The following is a 24,339-nucleotide window of genomic DNA, read 5'->3' on the forward strand; positions in this document are numbered from 1 at the left end:
TTTTTTGTATTTCCAGTAGAGACAGGTTTCACCATGTTGCCTAGGCTGGTCTCAAACTCCTGACCTCAGGTGATCAGCCCGCTTCGGCTTCCCAAAGTACTGGGATTACTGGTTGACCCACTGCGCCTGGCAGGGATCCTTCTTTTACCTGGCAGAAGGCCAGATGCCTAGTTGTCTTAACTGTGACAGGAGGGGAAGTAAAGGCGGGGATCCCTCAAACAGGTAATGTTTATACTGACAGACACACTGGTGGCTCTTGTCTGACCTGTGTCCATTTTATGCCTGCCTGACCATCATTCTGGCACTGGGAGCCAAACCATTTTTTCTCCTCGGTGTCCTGGAGAAAACCCAATGTGGGGCAGCTCCTCGTATTTTTGATGGAAGGCACAAATTCAAGGCACCACCATAACAGGAAACAAGTTCAAAGGTTTTTCTGTACAGATCCTGGGCAGGGAGGGTGCGATGAGTCAGTGAGACAGTCCTTCATCCCCAGGTCACACAAGGCAGGAATGAAGAGTCAGACAGAGAACAAGAAGAGCACGTAGCACGTGGCAACTGCAGTGTATACAAGGAGTAGGCTGTGGGTCACACTAAAGTATTGGGCAAATGCCTGAACAGTCTCTTTAAAGGAAAGAGCAGGAGGTGAGGAGCCCACTTTTTTTGGTTTAAGTTTAAAAACTTATTTTAACCATAATAACAACCAAAAATGAGTTTTTGGTTAAAATAAGCTTTTGTTTTATTACAATAAACGTGGGAGAGATGCTAAGTGGGAGAGATACTTCTAAATTCTTATCTCTGGCCACCAGATTGAGCCAATTAGGTGTGGTGTTCTACTACTAATATGCAGTCAACAACCTTGGCTGTGCTATTCCCACTGCAGAGTGCTACTGAACAATAGCATTATTAATCATATTAGACCTTATGCAATTGTAGGAGCTGGCTGGGCAGTCTTTGTAAGCCTGGTGCTTGCTTTTTTTTTTTTTCTCTTGCCCAGACTGGAGTGCAGTGACGCTATCTCGGCTCACTGCAACCTCTGCCTCCCGGGTTCAAGCGATTCTCCTGCCTCAGCCTCCCGAGTAGCTGGAATTACAGGCACGTGCCACCACACCCGGCTAATTTTTGTATTTTTAGTAGAGACAGGGTTTCACCATATTGGTCAGGCTGGTCTCAAACTCCTGACCTCGTGATTCGCCTGCCTCAGACTCCCAAAGTGCTGGGATTACAGGCTTGAGCCACCACGCCCGGCCACCTGGTGCTTTTGTGTCTTATGAACCTGAAGTTAGCAGAACCAGGGGCAGCTAAGAAAGATGGACATGAAATGGGGGAAGCAAGACTCAATAGGAATCCATGAGAAAAAACGAGAATTTGCCTGCCTCTCTCACCACCTCAAACCTCAGTAGCGCAAAGTACTTACCAAAGAAACTGGTGGCTTCCCATGGAACTGCGCACACACCTAGTGATATAGTTTGGAGATTTGTCCCCGTCCAAATCGCATATAAAATGCGTTTTCCAATGCTGGAGGTGAGATCTGGTGGGAGGTGTTTGGGTCACAGGGTTGGTTCCCTCATGGCTTGGTGCTGTCTTTGTGATAGTGTGTTCGCACAAGATTAGTTTTTATTTTATTAAAATAAAAGTGGGAGAGATGCGAAGTGGAGGAGATGCCTCTAAATTCTTATTCTGGCCACCAGCTTGAACTAATTAAGTGTGGTGTTCTACTTCTGACGCCCAGTCAGGAACTGGGGGAGATGCCTCTAAATTCTTATTCTGGCCACCAGCTTGAACTAATTAAGTGTGGTGTTCTACTTCTGACGCCCAGTCAGGAACCTTGGCTGTGTCATTTAAAAGTGTGTGGCTTGCTCCTGCTTTTACCATATGATGTGCCTGCTTCCCTTTTGCCTTCCACTATGATTGTAATCTTCCTGAGGCCTCCCCCAGAAGCCAAGCAAATGCCAGCACCATGCTTCCTGTAAAGCCTGCAGAACCATGAGCGAATGAAACCTTTTTTCTTTGCAAATTACCCAGTCTCAGGTATTCCTTTATAGCAATGCAAGAAAGGTCCAGTACACCTAGCCCTCAGCATAACCCTGGGCACGCTTTGGCATTGCACATATTTATCATTTATGTTTCCAAGAAGGATGTGACATTCTAAACTCTCTGTTTCGTTGTTGTTGTTGTTTGCTTGTTTATTTGTTTTTTGAGATGGAGTTTCTCTCTCATTGCCCAGGCTAGAGTACAACGGTGTGATCTCAGCTCACTGCAACCTCCTCTGCCTCCCGGGTTCAAGTGATTCTCCTGCCTCAGCCTCCTGAGTAGCTGGGATTACAGACGTGTGCCACCATGCCTGGCTAATGTTTGCATTTTTAGTAGAGACGGAGTTTCACCATGTTGGCCAGGCTGGTCACAAACTAAACTCTCTGTTTTTATTAAGAGGTATTTTAGGCTATCAGCATTTTTAAATGTTTCTCAATTACTTATAGCCCATAAACACAATCTCGCAAAGTCTTCTCTGAATCTGAAACAGCAAATTTGTGTAGTACTGTTTTGTTCCTCCTGATCATTTACTCACCTGAAGACAAAAGCCTAAATTGTTTTAACTAACCCTGAGATTTGGGTCTTATCTGCAAAACAGTGTTCTAAAGGATATATTAATTAGGGATTCACTTTCTATCCATGGGTGTATGTGAGCTTCAGGGATAATACTAGCCCTTTGCTTTCATGTTGTTCTCAAATGGAATCCATTTGGAGGATCTGACAATATTGTTCTGCACCTGGGAACAAAATAGCTTTGTGCTGGTCTGGGTCCTGCTGAGTTGTAATCATTTGTAGCAGGGAAATGCATGACAAGCATTGATCTGAATTGATCAATATTAGTAAACAGTGATTTAAAAACACATTCAATTCAGGCAAAATGTCTTAGATCAGGGAAAAGTCCTTTCCCAACACTGACTATAAAACATTATTGACAAGCGTCACAGTTCCCAGCAAGAATGTTCCTTGAGCAAATGTGGGTGTTAGCAAATTCATGTCCAGATTTTCAAGGTTCACTAGAAATTAACCTCACAGTACTTGTCTATTAGTTGGTGTATAGAAACTGGAGTAAAACTGGAGAAGTGCGAGAACTCATGGACAGCAGAATTGTGGGTGTGATTAAATTTAGAAGATAAGAGTAGTGCTGAAGGGGACACTCTAAGCGAAAAGTGAATGGTGGTAGGAAATAGAATTAATGACCTAGGCTATATTATTAATAAAAATAAACTCTTGAAGAAATAACACTGGTGCTTTGTTTTCCAAAGTCTTCCACAAATAGGTACAAATATATAGAATTAGAAATGTCAAGTAGGAAATAAGTATCAAAACAGAGGGAATTTTAAAAATCATATGAAAATAGTTTGTACAACTCCATATAAGTACATTTGAATTCCTAGATGAAATGGTTAATATTCTACAAAATTTCAGCTTTACAAAACTGACCTAAGAAAAAACAGAATTAAATGGACCAATTACCAAATAAAACAGAAGATAATTCAGAAAACAGTCCCAGACAAAATCACCAGGACAACGTGGTTTTACATAGAATTTCTTTCTAACATTTAAAAACCAGATAATCCCAAGAATACATGAACTATTTCAGAGCACAGAAAAGATGGAAACATTTTACATTCTACGAAGTTAATATAATGCAAAGGTCAAAACCAAAGATTGTTTCAAAAACAAGACAAATTTTACTGATGAATACCAATTTTTAAAATTAGATAAAATATGAAAAACAGAACCCAATAGCACATTAAAAATGATACATCATGAACAAGTAAAATTTATTTCAGAAATATAAAGATGATATTCCTACATAAGGAAATCCATTAAAATCAGAAGATTTTTCTCCTTAGAGGAAGAAAGTTAAATCAACATATTTAACATCCACTCGTGTTAAAAGCAGCCAGCATGTTGCTTAATGGGAAAATGCTAAAAACATTTTCAACTAAAATCAGAAACAAAGAAACACACTCCACACTGCTACTCTTTAATTTTATGATAGAGGTATTGGCCAGTGAACGTGTATAAGAAAAAACAAAGGAAGCATACGAATTTAAGAGGAAGACCTTAAAGCTCTATTAAGAAAGGATACGGTTTTACATCTAGAAAATTCAAAATAATAAATTGAAAAGCCATTAAATATATGAAAACATACTTGACTTTGATTTGTTGTAAGTGAAATATAGGTTAAAACATCATTAACACATGATTTCAGACGTATCTAATTCTTAAAAAGTCAACTTAATAACCTTCTCTGTAGATATATACCATGCCAATCGTGGTAAGGTTGAGAGTTCTTGTTCTACAGATAAGTATTAAATTATTTATGAAAAAACATTATCATGTCTGACATTTGCTTCGAAATAATCTGGTAGGTGGAAAGTTATCGGGCAGATGAAAGAAGAATGGCTATATATTGATAACTTAGAAGGTGAGCAATTGATTATACTATTCTCTCAAACTTAGTATATGTTTGAAACTTTCCTCAATAAAAAGTGAAAGAACATTCCTATAGTTTCAAAATATGCAACTAAACTAAGCCAAAGGCAAATATGTTATTTAGAGAAAAAGTAATTTTTTGGTTGATGTTAATTTATGTTTTCAATTGTGATCTGAAATCTTTCATGCAGGCACTCATCAATTAATTCTAAATAATCCTTAAGTAGAGTTGAAATAAAAATTAACTGCCTTCCTAATAGAACCAAAGAAAATACACTAAAGAAACTTCCCCTTCCCTCAGAAACATGCCTTCTGTTCTCTTGGTAGTCAGAAGGTCTACCTGACTTAGTACTTAGAGTACTTTAGCCACCCATAGTTTAATTCTAAACTTCAGGGCATAAATGTGGTTACGGGAACGAGTATTTCATAGTCAATCAATATCTTATGCTTGACAGCTTTATTTTACTGACACTTTGTACACGGAATGCAAAGAAATATCACTGATACCTTATCTGCCTACTATTTTGAGCTTTCCGAAGTGCCTTAAGAATATTTAAGTTGTGGAGGTGGGCGGATCACGAGGTCAGGAGATAGAGACTATTCTGGCTAACACGGTGAAATCCCGTCTCCCCTGAAAATACAAAAAATTAGCCGAGCGTGGTGGTGGGCACCTGTAGTCCCAGCTACTTGGGAGGCTGAGGCAGGAGAATGGGGTGAACCTGGGAGGCGGAGTCTGCAGTGAGCCTTGTCTGGGCCACTGCACTCCAGCCTGGACGACAGAGTGAGACTCTGTCTCAAAAAAAAATAATAATAATTTAGTTGGTTTCTGTTAATTTAATACGTTAAAGTCACAGGTTCATAGCTTGTCAAGGCATTCTTGAGATTATTATCCAGTACACTGGCGAAGAGCACCAAAGTTTGTTTGGGTAATTCCAAATGTGGAGTAGCCATCAATACCTAACTGTAGCATTTGCCAAGCTCCTCACTGGCGAGCAAGGAGTATATCCTCAGAGCCATGCAAAATGCCATGCAAATAAGAGGTAGTAATGAGGGTATGTTAGATGGCAAATTGATGCTTATACAGAGGATCCCAGTTCTCTGAGCCCTGACCTATTCAATTAACAGCTTTATGTGTTCTCTGCCAGCACAAATTTCACTTTTGAATGCAGTTGCTCTGTGCTTTGCCTTTTCTCATGTTATTTGAAACTATTCCTCTGAAGATATAAATATTCTATTTTGAGAACGTTTTGTACTCTTGTGCAACTTAAGAGAAAAATGAGCTCAGGGGCCAGGCGCAGTGGCTCATGCCTGTAACCCAGCACTTTGGGAGGCCGAGGCAGGCAGATCGCCTGAGGTCAGGAGTTCAAGACCAGCCTGACTAACATGGAGAAACCCCGTCTCTACTAAAAATACAAAATTAGCTGGGCGTGGTGGTACATGCCTGTAATCCCAGCTACTCAGGAGGCTGAGACAGGAGAATTGCTTGAACCCAGGAGGCAGAGGTTGCGGTGAGCCGAGATGGCGCCATTGCACTCCAGCCTGGGCAACAAGAATGAAACTCCGTCTAAAAAAAAAAAAAAAAAAGAAAGAAGAGAAAAGAAAAGAAAAATGAGCTCAGGAAGCCAGACCTGGAAAGCACTACAGTGATCCTTTAATCTAAACACTCACCTCACTGATAAGAAGGGAGACTCCAAGTCCTTGCACTCGGATGCATACCTCTTCCACAAATGGCTCATGAGATTAATTTCATTAATCATGACATTTGCATGGCTGCAGATAGCTTAAATAAATTTATACACTCAACAAATATGTGTTGAGCTCCTACTATATGACAGCCACTGAGCTGAGCTCTGTGAATTCAGCAGTAGACAAAAGAGATCAAGTTTCTGCTGTAATGGAACTTACATTAAATAAAAATAGCGGGAGCTGAGAGGTAGAGCGGGGAAGAGTGAATCCTTGGGCAACTTCGTTTGAGATATTCTAGCTATGGAAATTCTGTTTCTGCGTATATCCAGGATAAAATTCCCTTTTCAAATAAAATAAAAATATTCCTACCTTGTTTCTATCTAACACACTGTATTTCAAATTATAATAATAATCTTGGATTTTCCTTCTCTGCATGTGACTTATCGTCCAAACATTGAGGGGCTACACTGCCTGATTACTTGGGTTCCTTTTTACCTTTACAATTATTCATTAAACAGAGCCTCATGGGGGTGATACATTTCAGTTGTTTTCCCTACTCTTTTTAGCCCCTCGCCTTCCCATGAAGTGCTCCTCTGTATCTAAAAGTCCTCCTGGTTCTTGTGGTACAGCTTGTGACACCACGATAAGGACTGAGTGAGAGGCATTTCCGGAAACACTGTAGTCTTCTGACCTTTTCTTCCCTTTTATATCCACAGAACCAAGAACCAGCAAGACCATCAGCCACTGTGCAGGAATAAACAAAAGGTTAAACTTGTCAGCCTTTTGATCCTTCCCACATCATTTTTTTAGCCCAGTTCTAGGAAAGTTTGCCAAGACTTTTTTTTAGAGTGTATTTGCCATGCAAACAACCAACAATAGAATGTTGAGGCTATATGATTTTAGGATTCAAAAAAATCACATAATAATAAAAAGAGGAGCTGAGCCAAATACTGTGTGTGTGTCTGTGTGTGTGTGTGTGTGTTGAGAGAGGTAGACAGAGAGAGAGAGGAGAGTAGTGATATAAAAAATAAGAAGTAAAATTCATTTTTGAAAGAAGCTTAGAAGTGAACTATCTCATACCTAGCTTAATATGTCAAATAGCCTATGGAAAAATAGAGATTTTTCCACAGTGCCAAGCTTTGCATTCATTTCAGGTGGAATTTGTGTTAAATGTCACAAAGTGTCCGGCACCCACTTATAGCAAAGAGGCCGTGTGGGCCACAGTGGAACTGATTTGTGATAGCCTGGATTGTTCACTCTGGATTAGACTTTGACTAGGAGGTAGCACCAGTACTGCCCCAGGCAGGTTTATGTGCAAACAACAGAGAACAGTCTGCCTGCCAATCAGGAAAACATGATAGGTCATGCAGTTGGCAAGTGGTAGTATTCTCATTCTACAAGTGGGAAGTAATCTCTCATGCCATGGTCCTGTATCTCCTCTCCTCATGTCTAATTCCCCTCCATGCTATAAGGTTAAATGCAAATTTTCCTTCCTCTGCAGTCTTCTTGGATCACTGCAGTCCATGAAGACACTGTTTTGTTTGAATTGAAAACACAATCAGGATTTGACTCATTTATCAATTAATCATTCTATCTTGCAAAATTACATTGTATTTTCTCACATCCTTATTTCACTTTTAAGTAAATTCATACCTTGTCAGAAGCTAGACTAGAACTTCCATTTTTAAAATTTTCATCTTTGGGCCTAACACTATGTATTGAAGACATTTAACTAGATTTGCTCATGACTTAGCATTTCTTGAGACTGTCAAGCATGCATACACACACATTTGCCAAAAAAAAAAAACAGTTAACTTTAAGCAAAATTATAAAGTATGTAGATGTGTCTTATTGACTCCATTCTTTTCATTTTTTCAGGGAGCCACAGAATCTAGTGTCTTCAATTTCACACACCCACCCCAAAAACTCTGCTAAAAAAATTAAGGCTTTTGCCTAGGGAAGAATTTGGCTTTAGTTACTAATATCTTAGAATAAATTTAAGCACTGTCTTTTTTTCTGAAAATTAACAGTTTCATCCAGTTCTATTGGTGAAATGACAAACATTATCACCTTCCAAAATAGTTTTACATGAGCAAGTTTAGGGGAAGAGGGAAAAAGGTAGAGTGATGGTGATAACAGACCTTAAGTGTTGGGGGAACTCATACCACTTCAGCAGAAAACTCCTCTAGCTACCCATTTGGGTTGACCAAGAGCAGCAAGTAAGAATAAGAGCAGCAACATATTCAGTGATACAGTCCTGGTAAAATATTTTACCAGGCTGGGTGTGGTGGCTCATGTCTTCCCAGCACTTTGGGAAGCTGAAGAGGGTGGATTACTTGAGCCCAGGAGTTTGAAACCAGCCTGGGCAACATGGTGAAACCCCATTTATACAAAAAATACACACAAAAATAACCAGGTTTGGAGGCATGTGTTTGTAGTCCCAGCTACCAAGAAGGTTGAGTTGGGAGGATCACCTAAGCCAGGGAAGGTCGATGCCAGTCAATTCTATGCAGTCACACAATATAGACATTTTCCAATGTCTATATTGGAATAATTGAGACATGTGTATCCTTCATGGCAATAATTGAGACATGTATCCTTTTATTAAGGAAAACTGGTCTTGATGGGTGCTATGGATCTCTTCCTAAGAAATGATTATTCTTTGTCTAGATTTTTTTTTTTTTTTTTTTTAAAGAGAACACCGATGGTCAGCAAAAATCCATCCAGAGAGCTCTACTAGTGAAGAAAGTGTGTTATACGGCAGGAAAGCTTTAGAGCAAAAGTATGAATTTGCAACTTTAAAAACATCCTACCTCAAAAAGCATTAATTCACGAAAGAAACATACATTCATAATAAAGTATAATGTAAAGCAATGCAAATATTCCAAATGATATAATGATACCGGATTATTTGATGAGTACCTCATTCTATTCTTCATCATTATTTACCCAAAGACATAAAAGTTTTCAGTTTTGATAGGTGACTAAAGTAACAATATAAAAACAAAAAAATTGTTTTAATTTTTTGTACATGTACATGTACCAATTTTTTTACACATAAAAATTTATTAGAATTATCTAGTAATTTTAGATATGTCCTGTATTAGTCCATTTTCATACTGCTCTAAAGAACTGCCCAAGACTAGGTAATTTATAAAGGAAAGAGGTTTAATTGACTAACAGTCCAGCGTGACTGGGGAGTCCTCAGGATACTTACAATCATGGCGGAAGGTGAGGAGAAAGCTAGGCATCTTCTTCACAAGGCAGCTGGAGAGAGAGAGATAGCGAAAGTGGGAAGAACCCCTTATAAAGCCGTCAGATCTTGTGAGAACTCACTCACTATCATGAGAACAGCATGGGGAAACCACCCCCATGATTCAATTACCTCCACGTGGCCTCTCCCTTGACATGCGGGGATTATGGGGATTACAATTCAGGATGAGATTTGGGTGGGGACACAAAGCCTAACCATATCATGTCCATAGAATAGGCTGTTGTTGAAATGTAATTTTAATTATCCCAGAATGCTTAAAGAATACAGTGTTTTCTGGATCTTCAGAAGTGGGGAAGTCTTCCTCCCTCTCACATAATACTGAGATAAACCTTTGCATTCTAGAAAAATCTGCATAGGCCTTCCTTCACATGAGATATGACCCATTTCTATTAATATAGCCCATGATTCAGGAAGTTGTACTGAGCAGTAAATTATTTTGCTCAACTCAAGAGGGGATAATTCACCAAGTAGGTAATTGTGTCATTCAAATACATGTCCTGGTATTCTCGGTGTTACCAGTACAGGATTACAGCTTGTCATGTCAGTTGTTAAATGTTTTAAATTAAAAAGGAATAATTTGTATACAAATTATATAGAAGGCTCGTCCTGCATGGATAGATGCAAAACATATCCTTCTGCTTTTTTCTTCCATTATCTGTCTATAAGTGATGTCTCTCTGTAGGATATCTGCATCATCTTGAACTGGGTTTTCAGTTCCCTGTGACTCTCTCCTTTTCCTAATACCATCCTCCTAATCCCAAATGCACTGGTTTTAAAACACAAGTCTATGACTTTTTACTTTAAGTTCTACTATTGCTGTGTGATATGGTTTGGCTGTGTCCCTACCCAAATGTCATCTTGAATTGTAGTTACCATAATCCCCATGTTTCATGGGAGGGACCCAGTGGGGGGTAATTTAATTCTGGGGGCAGTTACCCTTATGCTGCTCATGTTGTTTTCATGATAGTGAGATCTCACAAGATCTGATGGTTTTATAAGGGGCTTTGCCCTTTGCTCAGCTCTCATTCTCTCTCCTGCTACGCCGTGAAGAGACTCCTTCTGCCATGATTGTAAGTTTCTTGAGGCCTCCCCAGCCATGTTGAACTGTGAGTCAAACCTCTTTCCTTTATAAACTACCAGTCTCAGGCAGTTCTTTACAGCAGCATGAGAATAGACTAATACACTGTGGCAACTGATATTTTGCATATTTTTCCATATGAGGTGATATGATGTAAAAAGATTTGTACTGAGTAAAATACTAGATGTGCCTTCACCCCTAAAGCTGCTTTGATCAAGTCAATTTTGAATATGGCAGAATAGAAGTATTCGACTTTTTAACCCTGAAAATTAAATTTATGTTGTATTTTGATATAAAGCAAAGGAAAATCAACTTTAATCAAAACATACTTGTTTTCCCTCTCCTATACAGACCGATCAAGACCATCACTATGACCGATGGAGACTATGATTATCTGATCAAACTCCTGGCCCTTGGAGATTCAGGGGTGGGGAAGACAACATTTCTTTATAGATACACAGACAATAAATTCAATCCCAAATTCATCACTACAGTAGGAATAGACTTTCGGGAAAAACGTGTGGTGAGTTTTTAATTGTACTGCTAACCTTGTCACTCATCCCCCTATATAAAATAAGAATCAAGAAGCTATGTTTATTGCACTGGAGTCTCTTTTGTCACATGAGATTAATAACCTGTCATTTTAATTTATTTTAGACTATTATTTACTACTTTTCAAATATAAATAGCATTTTCCTAGAAAAGTATTAAATGGCACTCTCTTGTCTCCCAAAGTATACAAGGAAATCCAAATCAATATTTTACTGATTTGTATAGTGTGTTTTCTACAAATTCTTAAGAAATCTTTCAAAACTTGAATTATTAGAATCTACAAACATTAACTCTGATCTGAGTTGAAGTCCTCAATAAGAGCAAGTGATCATTTCCCCACTCTTAAGAAAGAAGTTAAAAGTATGATTGGCAAATATCTGGAACATGAGCTTTTTCTAAGTTCTTGCTGCATTTTTATTTATGTGTAGACTCAGCCATCAATCACTGGCTTCTTATGAACAGAATGTGAGACACCAATCATGCTATTTTCCAAGATAAGGGAGTTTAAGTGAGAATCACAACCACTTCCTTCTCCTATGCTAGACGCTATTGACAGGAATAAGGATATTGTGACATGTGAGATGTGTAGCATAGGCACAGAAGCTCAGCCAGATTTACTGCCACCCTGGGTATCCTTGATTGCCAAGATGGCTGTGGCTTCCAGCTGATGTCACAAATCTACTCATTCCTTGAGAATTGGGAAAGAAAACAAAAGAAATGGTAATTGGAAGCCATTGCCTGGGAAGTTGAATCATGGTTTCTTATATTGTGCTGGACCTGATCTGAAAGTCAATACATGGTTGTGTAGGCTTAGCAAACTCCCTGACAACCCATTCAGGGTTTTCCTGCCTTCTCTCCTTTCCAGTGTCTGGGTGTATGTCCTTGCAGAAATTTCCCTTTAAAACATATTCACTAAACTATACTTAAGGAAACTGAGTAAATATTATGTATTTTAGGCTTTGCTTAAACAATAAAAAGGCTAGAATTTTTTAAAAAATTAAACTTTCCTAAAAAGAGCCTTTGACTAAATGACTAGTGAAGAAAGGCTTGAAATGTCCTGTGTCAACTTATTGAGAAATCCTGTGCATATTTCATGGCTAAGTCATTTTGAAAGTCCATTTTACAGTAAAAGATATTTGGGTATTTGTAAAGCACTTTACTGTTTTTTAAAAAAATGCTTTAACATCTGTGATTTGACTGAAGTTTGCAGTTTGAAGTAACTTTGTAAATCAGGAAGGGGTTATGGATCTCAATTTAGAGATAAGAAAATAAGACTCAAAGAGGTTAAATGAAGAGTTTGTGTTTGAACCTAGAACTTGGGTCCTAAATCTGATGTTTGCTGCCTCATGAGGAAATGACAGAAGGTGTCTAATTTAAGTTTGCAATATGCCTAAACTGTGCTGAAAATCATACTTGCACTTGACATTTGCAAGTGAGAGTACATGTGATAATTCTGGAAAAAAAATATAGAGCAAATATTTATTCTGCACTATGAACTTTGATTATAGTAATTGAGAAAAAACATGCTGAGTGAACCCAGAGAATTTGAGTATTGACAAAATCCAAAGCAACCTCAATTAATGAACATTGTATCTTTCAGGTTTATAATGCACAAGGACCAAATGGATCTTCAGGGAAAGCATTTAAAGTGCATCTTCAGCTTTGGGACACTGCGGGACAAGAGCGGTAATAGTAAATTGCTTTATTTGTAGCTACACATAGCTTAGAAAAACTTACTTTAAAATGAATGCTGTATGTGAATTTGAAAAAGAAATAATATGCCACTCTTCTCCTGGTTTCAAAATAGACATTTGTATCCAGAAATAAAAATAAATGATTTGTAATTAATTAATCACAGTAACCATGTGCAGTTGGTACGAATTTCAAAAATCAGACTTTCAAAAATCTTTCTGAAGATTCTTGTTCTGCACTGTCTTTGCACTTTTTAGAAGAAAAAAAGGTTCTCTGGATTTAGTTGAATGAAGATGGGAAATTAACGCCATTATAAGTGCTACTTGAAGAGGGAGTTGAAGAAAGGGTGTTAAGATCTTCCTTGTCTCTTTCTGTTATTTCAACACAGCCTCTTTGTCCCATGTTGTGCGACTGGCTTTGTCCTTTCAGACTTTGATCATAAACAATTGCCCTCCAGCTGGAATATTTTACTCTTTTCCCACTTTTTCTGATCCTCTCCTTGTACCAGGCCCAGCTCATATTTCCTCCCCTCTATGAAGCCTGTCTGAACATCCCAACTGAAACAAACTCACTTTTCCTCTGAACTACTGCAGACACCAGTTATTTCACCCTGAAGGTCTAAAATAATTATATGCCACCTTGTCATAAAGTGAACATTCTATTTCTGTCTTTAACTGTTGTTCACTGATTCACTTGGAACCTTCTCACCCCAACAAAATTGTCATCTTTACAGGTGTGGAGATCTTGCCTGGCTTTTCAGCATTGTCTCTGGTACAGTGTCCAAGCTAATACTCAGTAGTGTTAATTCCTTAGAGCTGGAGGTACTATTCCATTGTCAGATGAAAAAAAAAAAAAAAGAAAGAAAGAAAAGATCCAAGATTTCAAAGTGCAAAAGACCCCAAGTTAATGAATCTTTTCAATATTAGATTAAATTAAAAGTGGCAAAAAATTGGCAGAGAGGATATTTAGAAGGCACATACCTCCAAATCCTGCATCGTATGTCTTAGAATGCTTATGCTTGTAAACACTTCCGTCTTTGAAATGCATCCAAAGTGTTCTCGCTTTCAGTGAGTGTAAACGCCAGGAGAGGTGCTGGGCCCTCTCTGTTAGCTTTTTTGACTGTGAATTCCATTTACACACACCCTTCAACACTGCTGGTTCCTCTGAAGCCATTCCTCACAAGAATCTCTGTTCATATGTCAGTTTTGTTGTCACAAAGATGTATGTTTTATAGAGCACTTTAATTCATTTTTGAAGTAATATGAGAAAATGTGGTTCCCATATGTCCTCGCACACAATATGTCAGCCTTGCATGATGGCAGCCTTCTCTGTCTGTCCCCTGAAGGCAGCTGCTCTAGGGGGGAAATGGGGAATACTCAGGGGAGCCTTCGGAACACTTGGGTTATTCATCCCTTGAGAATTTTGCATTCTGTGTATATATAAGGTGTAGCTAAGCAAGATAAACAAAGCTTCACACCTCAGCCCTGTGCCTAAGGACATCTGGCTGTGCAATCCATGTAAGATAATGGGTATTGATAGAAGTCACATCATGGGAAGGAAGAGAAAACGCATGGCCCTTATGGAAACTTAAAGGATACAGGGTACAGACTTCATTCCCAGTGAGGGGGAAGAGTGATAATGTGGCTTTGGGGTCTGTTTCTTCTGTGATCCTAGTGTTCTGGAGCAAAAGGGGGTCGTCTCTCAATGTGCTGGAAGCCAATATTATGATACTGGATTTTGAGAAAAGGAAAGGTTTTATTGCAAATCGACTTGCAGGGAGACAGGAGGGTCAAGCTCAAATCTGTCTTTTTGTTCTGGCTTTTTGAAGAGTATTTTTATTAGAAAAGGTTGGGGAAGGGGTGGGTTCTGAGATTAACAGGTGATTCGTGGAAGGAAAGGGGAGGGCTGGAAAGTCCCTGGACATGGGCACTTACCTCTGCATTCTATCTCAGGGGTCACATGTGGAAATTCAAGGGGAGTTAGTACGAAACATGTGGTAGAAATTCAGGCTGTGACATTAGCAAGCTTGTTCTGTACAGATTCCGGTCAGCCATATCAGTTCCAGTCGATTTTAGCCAGTTCACTTATCTCATAAGCAGAGGGAGTTTCAGTGTTTCAGCAAGTTATTTCCTTCTTTATCTGCCATCCTGCAAACTCAATTCCTGTTCATCATTGGTTTCTTTAACTCTTTGGAACATGGTTTCACTGGTTCCTCCACCCTGCTGACTCAATAGACAGAATGAGATGGGTGGGGGAGGCTGGAAATGAATTACTTGTCTCCTCATGGGGGAAATGGGGGATATCAAAGATACTGGACAGAATAGAGCAGGATATCTGTTACTCCTCTGAAACAAGCATGTCCTATCCATGCTGCTATGGAGGAGAAATTGTTTGCCCCAATCAGATCACTATGGCAAGCATGCTTTTCAGTAACTTTGTCATACACTCTGGGCAATGAGAGGAAATAACACAAAGTCTTGTCCTCAAATGAGACACACACACTTAAGGAGAGAACAAAGAGCAGTTTTCCTGGCATGACACAATTATGGTCAAGTAGGAGACAATTTTGTGGGTACAGCTAGTCTCCAAAGAGGGATAACTATTCAATCAATGCAGTATAATCTCTGTGGGATTCCAAGGAATGGTAGAAACAAATCCACAAGAAAAAACTGAATAAATTTTTTTGGTATTTCTGCTCTACATTTTTAGATCATGATGATGCCTTATAAACAAATCCTACTTTGAAAATAAATAGCAGTGAAAATATCTCTTCTCCCATCTTTTCATATGAAAAGTATCATTCTCTGTTGCAGTTATTTACATATTTAATAATTGCATATATTTTACTGTTTCTTTCTTTCTCTTGCACTGTTTAACTTCACAAATATTTAGTGAGCAAATACCATGTTCTGAGCCATGAAAATATGATGGATAGCAAGTTACAAACACAGCTCCCTTACCGTTGGAGCTTACAGTCTAGGATAGAATTTGGATGAATAAACAATTGCAATGGAGCCTTAGGAAAGTAACAGGAAAACAAAGACATAGGCAGGCCCACCGGGAGGAGTGCATAGCCCACATGCAGTGTTGGGAAGGCCCCTTGGGAAAGTGATATTTCTTCTGATACCATTATGTATGTACTCACGCACAATGTATGAGTGAGTACAATCCAGGCTCAACGAAGTGGTAGGAAGAAAAGGAAGCACTAAGACAAGGTAACCCACAGAAAGACCAGCATGTGTGAAAGCCCAGGGGAGCAGAGTGAGCTTTCTAAGAACTAAAAGATCAGCATGTCTGTGGGTAGTCAAAGGGATGAAGCTGGATAGATGAACAAAGATCACTTCCTGCAGAACCTTGCCAGCTTTGTAAGGAGTTTGTACATTAGCTTACGAGTGATGTCTAATCATTAAAAATGTCATTAGTAGAGCATTGATATAATCTATGGGAAGAAATGGAATGGTGATAGGAGTAGGGTCCCAAACAAAACTGGACACAGGAAGCCTAATGAGAAAGCTGTTGAAGTTGTCCAGGTGAGATAGAATGGGTTTGGAAGCAGAGCAGTGGTAGAGTAGATGGACAGAAATGAGCAGGTCAAAAGATATGTGTTAACTGTAGACATCAGGTAAAGGAGGAAGGGATCGTGGCAACCAGAAGGATGATGATGTATAAATGGAAAAAGAAATTAGGAAGAGTGGCCAGTTTGGTTTTGGATGTATGAAGTTGGAGGTGCCTGAGTTTCCTCCAGGTGGAAGTATCCAACAAGTAATTAGGCATCTAATGTGAAAGGCAGGAAACCTCTAGATCTCTAATTTTGGGCTTCTCAACATACAGGCTACAAGTGAGCCAGGGAAGGGGATAAGATTTTCCAGTCAATGTATATAGAGTGAGAGGGGTCAAGAGTAGACTTCAGAGGAAACCAACACAAAGGATCTACAAATTAGCTAAAATAGGAGACCAAAAATTAGAAGAACGTTTAGGATAGGAAGCATATCTCTAGTTCAAAGTTGTGTGCCTTTCTAAAAACCCATTGCCAAATTCAAAACCTTCTCTGGTCCCTGTATGTGGTCTCTGGTTTTGCCCATTGCTCGTATTGAAGTGAATCTCAGCACATCTTTAACTTCACTAAAGATGGTTGGTGGTGACTGGGGTCGGAGGTGGGGACATGGATAGCTGACCAGGCAGGGAAAAACTGCATTGCACATGAAAGAGCAAATTCTCCAAAATCCTGATTAGAAATGAGAGTTCTTTCCTCCTTTCCTCAATGACTATGTCTCTTTTCTGTCCTGACCTACACTCAGTCCCTCAATCATCTTCCTTTTCCTCGTGAATCCTAGATGCCAACCTGAAGCTCAGTTTTATCCCCAAACAGTGCTTTCTAAAAGGAGTTTTGTCGTCAATATTTTTCCTTACAAAAGAATTCCAGTTCCTGTAGCTAACAAGTTGCGGTTTCCTTCATATCATCACAGGCATTCATTTTCAGGCTACTGTGTGCCAAGCTTTCTTCTGGGCACAGACAAGAAAGATGGAAAGTATAAGTTAAAGTCCCCACTCTAAAGTGTTTTACATTTCAATTGTGGACCGCAAAATGCCCACGAGCCAAAAAGATTCCAAGAAGCTGTGTAAGCAAATCCGTGATTGAATGTTACAAACTGTGTGTATAAAGTGCTGTGAGATCAGAAAGCCAGGAAGTGGTCTTAAAAAAAAAATGTACAACCATATCTTCTCTCTTCGTTCTTCAGCAGTCTCTCTGCTCACATTCCCATTTCGCTAGGATATTCCATAAGGGCCAGCCACGGAGAATTCATGCCTGAAAGGGAAACTGTTGTTTGTGTTGTTGTCAAAGTTATGTGGACTAACTTTCAGAACTACCCCACTGTGTTTCCTTGGCAGGTTCCGGAGTCTCACCACTGCATTTTTCAGAGATGCCATGGGCTTCTTATTAATGTTTGACCTCACCAGTCAACAGAGCTTCTTAAACGTCAGAAACTGGATGAGTAAGTGGGACTGAGTAATGTGCACTGGCCGCTTTGGGACCCAACTACCCTAGGTGCTTGTTGGTCTTGCAAAATGAAATTAGATTGGGTACCACAGATGAACTTTCAAAGTCACGAGTTTAGTATTGCCTGTGTCACTGCATCACCTTCAAAGTGGTGGCCTTTATGTGCACCACCCTAGGTAGCTTGGAATTGTATTTTCCTTCGATATTTTTAGAGGAAGTCTATGTTGCTTTATCACCACTTGTATTGAAGATCTTTTTTATTGTCATTGAAAGGCCTTTAATTCCACTTTCCAGTAAATCTTGAAGGACTTCTTAAACCTAAGTGAGCTACTACATTTGACCTGGAGAGATCACAGGGAAAATCGGCAGTATTTTATGAGAGGACACTGGCACTTAAGGTGTGTTAAACACTAGTGGGTTAATTAGGCATGAAACCAGAGCAAACCAGTCACATAATGATAAGGTGAGGCACAGCACAGTGTGTTAGTCAGTCAGCTTGCTTGGGAATTTTACTTATAAAAAATGGTTCAAATGTGAGGAAACCGTGTAAAGACAAATCTCCAGCCTCCGTGAAAACTTCGATATAATACAAATTGAAATATTGCCTAATAAATTACTAAAGTCATATTGACATACATCAACACAGGAGAGAAGTATTGGAATTTTCCTTTATGTTTTACATGATGTAGTAATAAAGGGCATATTTCATTTGTATTTTTTATTACAAATAAGAATTTTGATCCTAGCAGAATATACAAGTAGCAGGACAGCTGAGTCGTCCTATGGGGCTGCTCTTATTTCCAGATTTGTCTGGACCATCTGTAGCTAGAGTTGTATTTTTTAAAAACTAGATCATGTTTTTCTCCTGCTCAAAGTCCTTCTGTAACTTTCCATCTTACCCTGAATAAAATCCAGAGTCCTTCACTTACCTGCAAGGTCACTGTGATGATGTCCGGGCTTCCTCCCTAGTTCCCTCTTACTCGGGCCAAGCTCACTAGACTTCAGCCAAACTGGCTCCCATGCTATTCCCAATATGAAAAGCTTGCTATTCTCTTTATCTTGTTTCCTCTTCTCCCATTTACAGCCCTGTGCTAGTTGCTTCATTCCCTTCAAGTTCTGGCCAAACCTTATTTATTTCTTGACTGACCACACCATCTAAAATAGTACTTATCACTCTGTGTCACCTCAACACACTTTATAACTCATGGCCATCACCTGATAATGTGTTATGTATTTTTTGGTTTACTTTTTGTGTTAGTTCATTCTTGCCTTGCTGTAAAGAAATTCCTGAGACAGGGTAATTTATAAAGAAAGGACGTTGAACTGGCTCACAGTTCTGCAGGCTGTATGGGAAGCATGTTGCTGGCATCTACTTGGCTTCTGGGGAGGCCTCAGGAAACTTACAATCATGATGGAAGCTGAAGGGGAAGCAGGCACATCTGACATGGCAGGAGCACCAAGTGAGCAAAAGGGGATATGCCACACACTTCTAAATAACCAGACCTAATGAGAACTCACTATCATGAGAACAGCACCAGGGGATGGTGCTAGACCATTTATGAGAAATCCTCCCCAACGATCCAGTTGCCTCCCACTAGGCCCCACCTCGAACAATGGGGATTACATTTCAACATGAGACACGGATCCAAACCATACCATTTCTACACTCCAAGTTTTACCCAAACCTTATTTGTCTCTTGACTGACCACCCCATCAGAAATAGTACTCGTCACTCTATATCCCCTCAACACGTTTTAGAGTTCATTCAGTCCCAGCCATCACCTGATATGATGTGATGTGTTTTTGGTTTACTTGTGTTTTTGATGCTTTCTACTACTAGAATGTAAGCTCTTATGAAAGTGCAGACTTTTCCATTTTATTTCAATGCAATATGCCACACCTGGGTGAGTGCCTGGCACACAGTAGATGCTCAAAATAGATACATTTCTTATCACTACATATTATGCAAAATTGATAATATATTTTGTATATAATTCACTATTCTATATAATAATTATATAGAACCACTCTCAGTGTGGGTTCAATAACCTTGTAATCAATGGGGAAACAAATTCTGACTTTCATAATTGCCTCTCCAAATGAATGCTTATCTTAGGATCTGTCCTTTATTTCCATTTAATACTGTATTTCCTTACCCAAATTTTGGTGGTAGCATTAGATTCTGAGGAGGCAAGGAGATAATAAGCTTATTAAATTCTTTCAGAGAATGGTTTGTTTATCCTTTTTCAAGGCAGATGAGAGTCTCCCATGTTTTTAAACATCTCCAGGAGGATATTGCTGGGATTTAAGATAATTAATTGTCATGCCTAATAACACTTTAATTTTAACACCCAAGTGATTGGTGTTACAGAGTAAGCCTTTCTTTGTCTTCTTCCTCCAGTCTCGGCAAGGTAGCACACAGCTTGCCTTATGATAGACATTAGAGCAGCCTCTATAACCTTGAAAACACAGCTTGACAGGTTTCTTATATTTTTTTCCTTTTTTTCTTACTATTCACTTCCTTCCCTGACCTGCCCTTCCCTCCCCTCCTCACCCCTCCCTCCCTTTCTCCCTCCATTCCCTCCCTGTGTGTGGTCTCTGGTTTTGCCCATTGCTCATATTGAAGTGAATCTCAGCACATCTTTAACTTCACTAAAGTTCCTTCCGTCCCTCCCTCCCTCCTTCCTCCCTCCCTCCTTCCTTCCTTCCTTCCTTCCGTCCCTCCTTCCTTCCTTCCTTCCTTCTTCTCTCTCTTTCTCTCCTCACCCCTCCCCCCACACATAATGTTTTTGGAGAAAAGAGAAAAACAAGTTACTTGTCTTAAAATTGTTTCTACATGAATTCGTAGTGATTAAAAAATGTTCCACACTATAAATCATCACTTCAAAGATTAGGGAAAGGAAAGGTAGCAACTTCCTAAAGGAAAAAGCAAATTTATCCACTTAAAAATCATGTTCTATTTACCTCCACCTATATTTCAGGAACAAATGGTGTGAAGTAGTTATGGCCATTTCAGAGAGCATTTCCCAGTTGTATTCCATATTTACTGAATACTCACTATGTGCTAGCAACTTGATATATATTATTAGAAGAAATCCCCTTAACCAAGAATAGCACATGGATTGAAAAGATCTTCCAGAGGAATATATGTGATGTTTTAATGAATTACTTAATAATAAAAGCACCTAACATTTACTAAATGTTTGATATTGACACAGGTGCTTCATATATATTATTGGAAGAAATCTCCTTAAGCAAGAATAGCACATGGATTAAAAAGATCTTCTAAAGGAACATATGTGATGTTTTAATGAATTACTTAATAATAAAAGCACCTAACATTTACTAAATGTTGGGTATTAATACAGGTATTTCATATATATTATTAGTCCCCTTCATAATCTGCAATTTGTAGGATCTTATCTCCATTTAATAGATAAGCACATTGTGACTGGGAAGAGGAAGTAACTTGGCTAATATAACTAGTGAGCAACCACACTGGAGATGAACAATTAGATCAGGAATCTGGAATATGAGCAGTCATTTCATATCACTTATTTATCAATAACTTGCTGGTTCCATCTGCTTTCTTTGCAAGGCCAACTGCAAGCAAATGCTTATTGTGAAAATCCAGATATAGTATTAATTGGTAACAAGGCAGACCTACCAGACCAGAGGGAAGTCAATGAACGGCAAGCTCGGGAACTGGCTGACAAATATGGGTAAGTCAGTTACACTGAGATGGCATGTGACTTTGCACATTGCTTTTCAGCAAATGGAGCAGAGACATTAGATTGATATTAGAAGAAATCCCCTTAACCAAGAACAGCACCTGGATTAAAACAATCTTTAAGCAAGATATGTGTGATGTATTAATAAATTACTTAATAATAAGAGCACCTAACATTTACTGTATACCTATAATGTGCTACCAACAGTTCCTAGACATTAACTTACTTTGACCCATCATAGCTAGAGTTATCCCATTTTATATATAAGAATTGAGTCACAGAGAGATTAAGTAACTGATGGAAGGCCACCCCATGCAGTGAGTTAATGCAGAGGCAGAGCTTAAACTCAATCCAGGCAGTCTGAGATCAAAGCTCATGCTCTTAAACACTGTATTCTTCTGCCTCTCAATCGATAGATGTAAAACTCTAAGGAATAATCCCTGACATGGGCATGAAAATGTGGTCTTTATCCCAGCTGAGCTTGAATGGCAGCTAAAAAAAAAAAAAAACCAGAAACAGCACCCCCATGTAATTGTAAATTGACTTCCTTGGCAGAATCTGTCATTATTTTTTAAATTTAAAGTAGCTTTATCATATCTGCCAATTTTTTATGGAAGAATTCTCTCTGAAAGCTGTACAATTTACATGTCTTCTTGAAACTTTTAAATCCAAATAAACATTGACTGTATTCACATGAATATCCTTATTCAATGCATACCTATTTTTAAAACACATTTCCAGATAATTGAGTGGAAGGGAAGCAGTATTTTAATAGTAATGTTGGTCAGTAGTTTTATTGATCAGAGGGTGTTTTTCCCCTCCTAATTTTTTTAAGCAGTGATAATGCCTTGGCTTCAACTTCCTGACTACCTCTTGCATCAATTTCCTTGCCCATAAAACTGGTTATTATCATACTAAAGAGCAGCTCACCAATTTTTACTCACTGAGGAAAAAACAAGGATGCTTTCCAACTTAGCCAGCAAAACCATAATTATTTCACAATCTCTCAGCCAGCCGTTTTTGCATGTGTGATTCACTTGTAAATCTCGCTGTATCTGTTCTGATTTCTTTCTCTCAAAAATATTTGTCATCCTTTCTATGCTAGCATACCATATTTTGAAACAAGTGCAGCAACTGGACAGAATGTGGAGAAAGCTGTAGAAACCCTTTTGGACTTAATCATGAAGCGAATGGAACAGTGTGTGGAGAAGACACAAATCCCCGATACTGTCAATGGTGGAAATTCTGGAAAGTTGGATGGGGAAAAGCCACCAGAGAAGAAATGTGTCTGCTAGACTCTAAATAGAAACTGAACATTAAAAACCCCACCAAAATATTACTTTTATAAACAATGACAAACCACACAATTGTCGTTGAGTAAACCATGCACAATGGCATGTCTTTCTTTTTCTGCCAGAAAATCTATTTTAAGAAACCAGAATAGTCAACAGTGTTGGAAAGAATTGACTAGTTATCCCCCAGATCCTTTCAAACAAGATCAAAGATTTCCCAAATGTGATCTCATCATCACGGATACTCAATTTGTTTTTCTTATAGAGAAAATGAGTATATAAGACAACATAGAAGAAGAAATATCAGTGAGTTTTAAATCAGAACAAGTTACCTGTCACATTGGAGAAAAGGGTGGGCTACTAAAGGGAGAACACAGAAGCAAGAATTTCTAAAAGGTTGAATTTACTTCTTATATTGAATCAGATGTATACTTTTAGATTTGCATTGGGGAAAACGTACTAACTAAAAATGGATACACAATGAAGAATTCTATTTGGCTAATTAAGAATGACATACTGTGTACACCCAATAAGCTGTACTAGAATGAATAGATTACTGATAAGGTTACAAATAGGTAAATGTCACACTTCTGCTAAAATGCAGGAGATAGTGTCATAATGCCATCTTTATATTTTTAATATATAGCACATTGACAAGAACAGGACTGTAAATGACAAAGTACAAGACAAATACCCTGGGAAAAAACTGAAAGTATGAGAAATTGGCATTTGTACAGCTGAAATTCAATGTATCTGTTAGAGATGTCTGGAAGGGTTACTTAGCCAAATTTTACTCAAGCCAATTAGAAGCTGACATTATCAGCTGGTATTCAGAGAACTCCAGAGGTTTCCAATTCAAACAAAATTTTAGAAATCGGTTTGGTGTTCAGCTTCACATTTCATTTTTTCTTAGCACATGTTGATAAAATAGTCACAGGGAGAAATTAACAGTTACGGTTTATTAAATCTCTTTTAAAATGCAGTCAAGGAAAACTTTTTTTAGATAAAATATGATGGTGATATGAAACAAAAAGTGACAATTATTGCAGATTTCCTTTTAGTTTACAAAAGCACTGGAAACTCTAAATCATATTTCTTCCCTCCAAATCCCACCCATTCCTGACTTTGAATCAGCTGCAGAATTGCAGGTGTGTTACTTTGTTGATCAGTAACTTTGGAACAATTATGGATCAATTCTATGGTCACTCTGAATTTTCATGTCATTAATCACATAAACATTGATAATCCCTCATTCTGTATTACAATAGATTTTATTTTGCCAAAGGCAAAACACCTATAGTTGAGCTGTATTTGGGGGGTTGCGTGAGGAAGGACCTATATCTTATCTCACCAAAAAACTGGCCAGTATTTTTTTTAAATGTAAAGCTTCCTTTTCTTTTTAAAAAATAATAACAAAATCATTTTCATTGGCCTATTCTGTCCTTGTGTCTAAACTAACATTACATTAATTTTTGATCTTAGTTTCTGATAAACACAAACCATTCCTATCAAAATATTATTTATTTCAGTCAATTTTACCAATAAGAAAGACAACATATTTT

At 38.5% G+C, this 24,339-nt stretch overlaps 1 protein-coding gene across 2 annotated transcripts in view; it reads left to right on the forward strand.

Moving 5' to 3' along the window:
• The window catches only part of RAB27B (RAB27B, member RAS oncogene family), a 167,645-nt gene extending 144,300 nt beyond the window's left edge, over window positions 1-23,345 (forward strand). For both annotated transcript variants that reach the window (XM_011949066.1, XM_011949057.1), the window contains 5 exons: window positions 10,863-11,034; window positions 12,664-12,749; window positions 17,646-17,749; window positions 21,353-21,476; window positions 22,591-23,345. In XM_011949066.1, coding sequence (XP_011804456.1) covers window positions 10,882-11,034; window positions 12,664-12,749; window positions 17,646-17,749; window positions 21,353-21,476; window positions 22,591-22,780 — 657 coding nt within the window. In that variant the 5' untranslated portion in view covers window positions 10,863-10,881 and the 3' untranslated portion in view covers window positions 22,781-23,345. The remainder of the gene's footprint in view (window positions 1-10,862; window positions 11,035-12,663; window positions 12,750-17,645; window positions 17,750-21,352; window positions 21,477-22,590) is intronic.
• The last annotated feature ends 994 nt before the right edge of the window (window positions 23,346-24,339 follow it).

Source organism: Colobus angolensis, unplaced genomic scaffold (genome assembly GCF_000951035.1).
Source record: "Colobus angolensis palliatus isolate OR3802 unplaced genomic scaffold, Cang.pa_1.0 Scaffold108, whole genome shotgun sequence".
NCBI classification, from domain to species: domain Eukaryota; kingdom Metazoa; phylum Chordata; class Mammalia; order Primates; family Cercopithecidae; genus Colobus; species Colobus angolensis.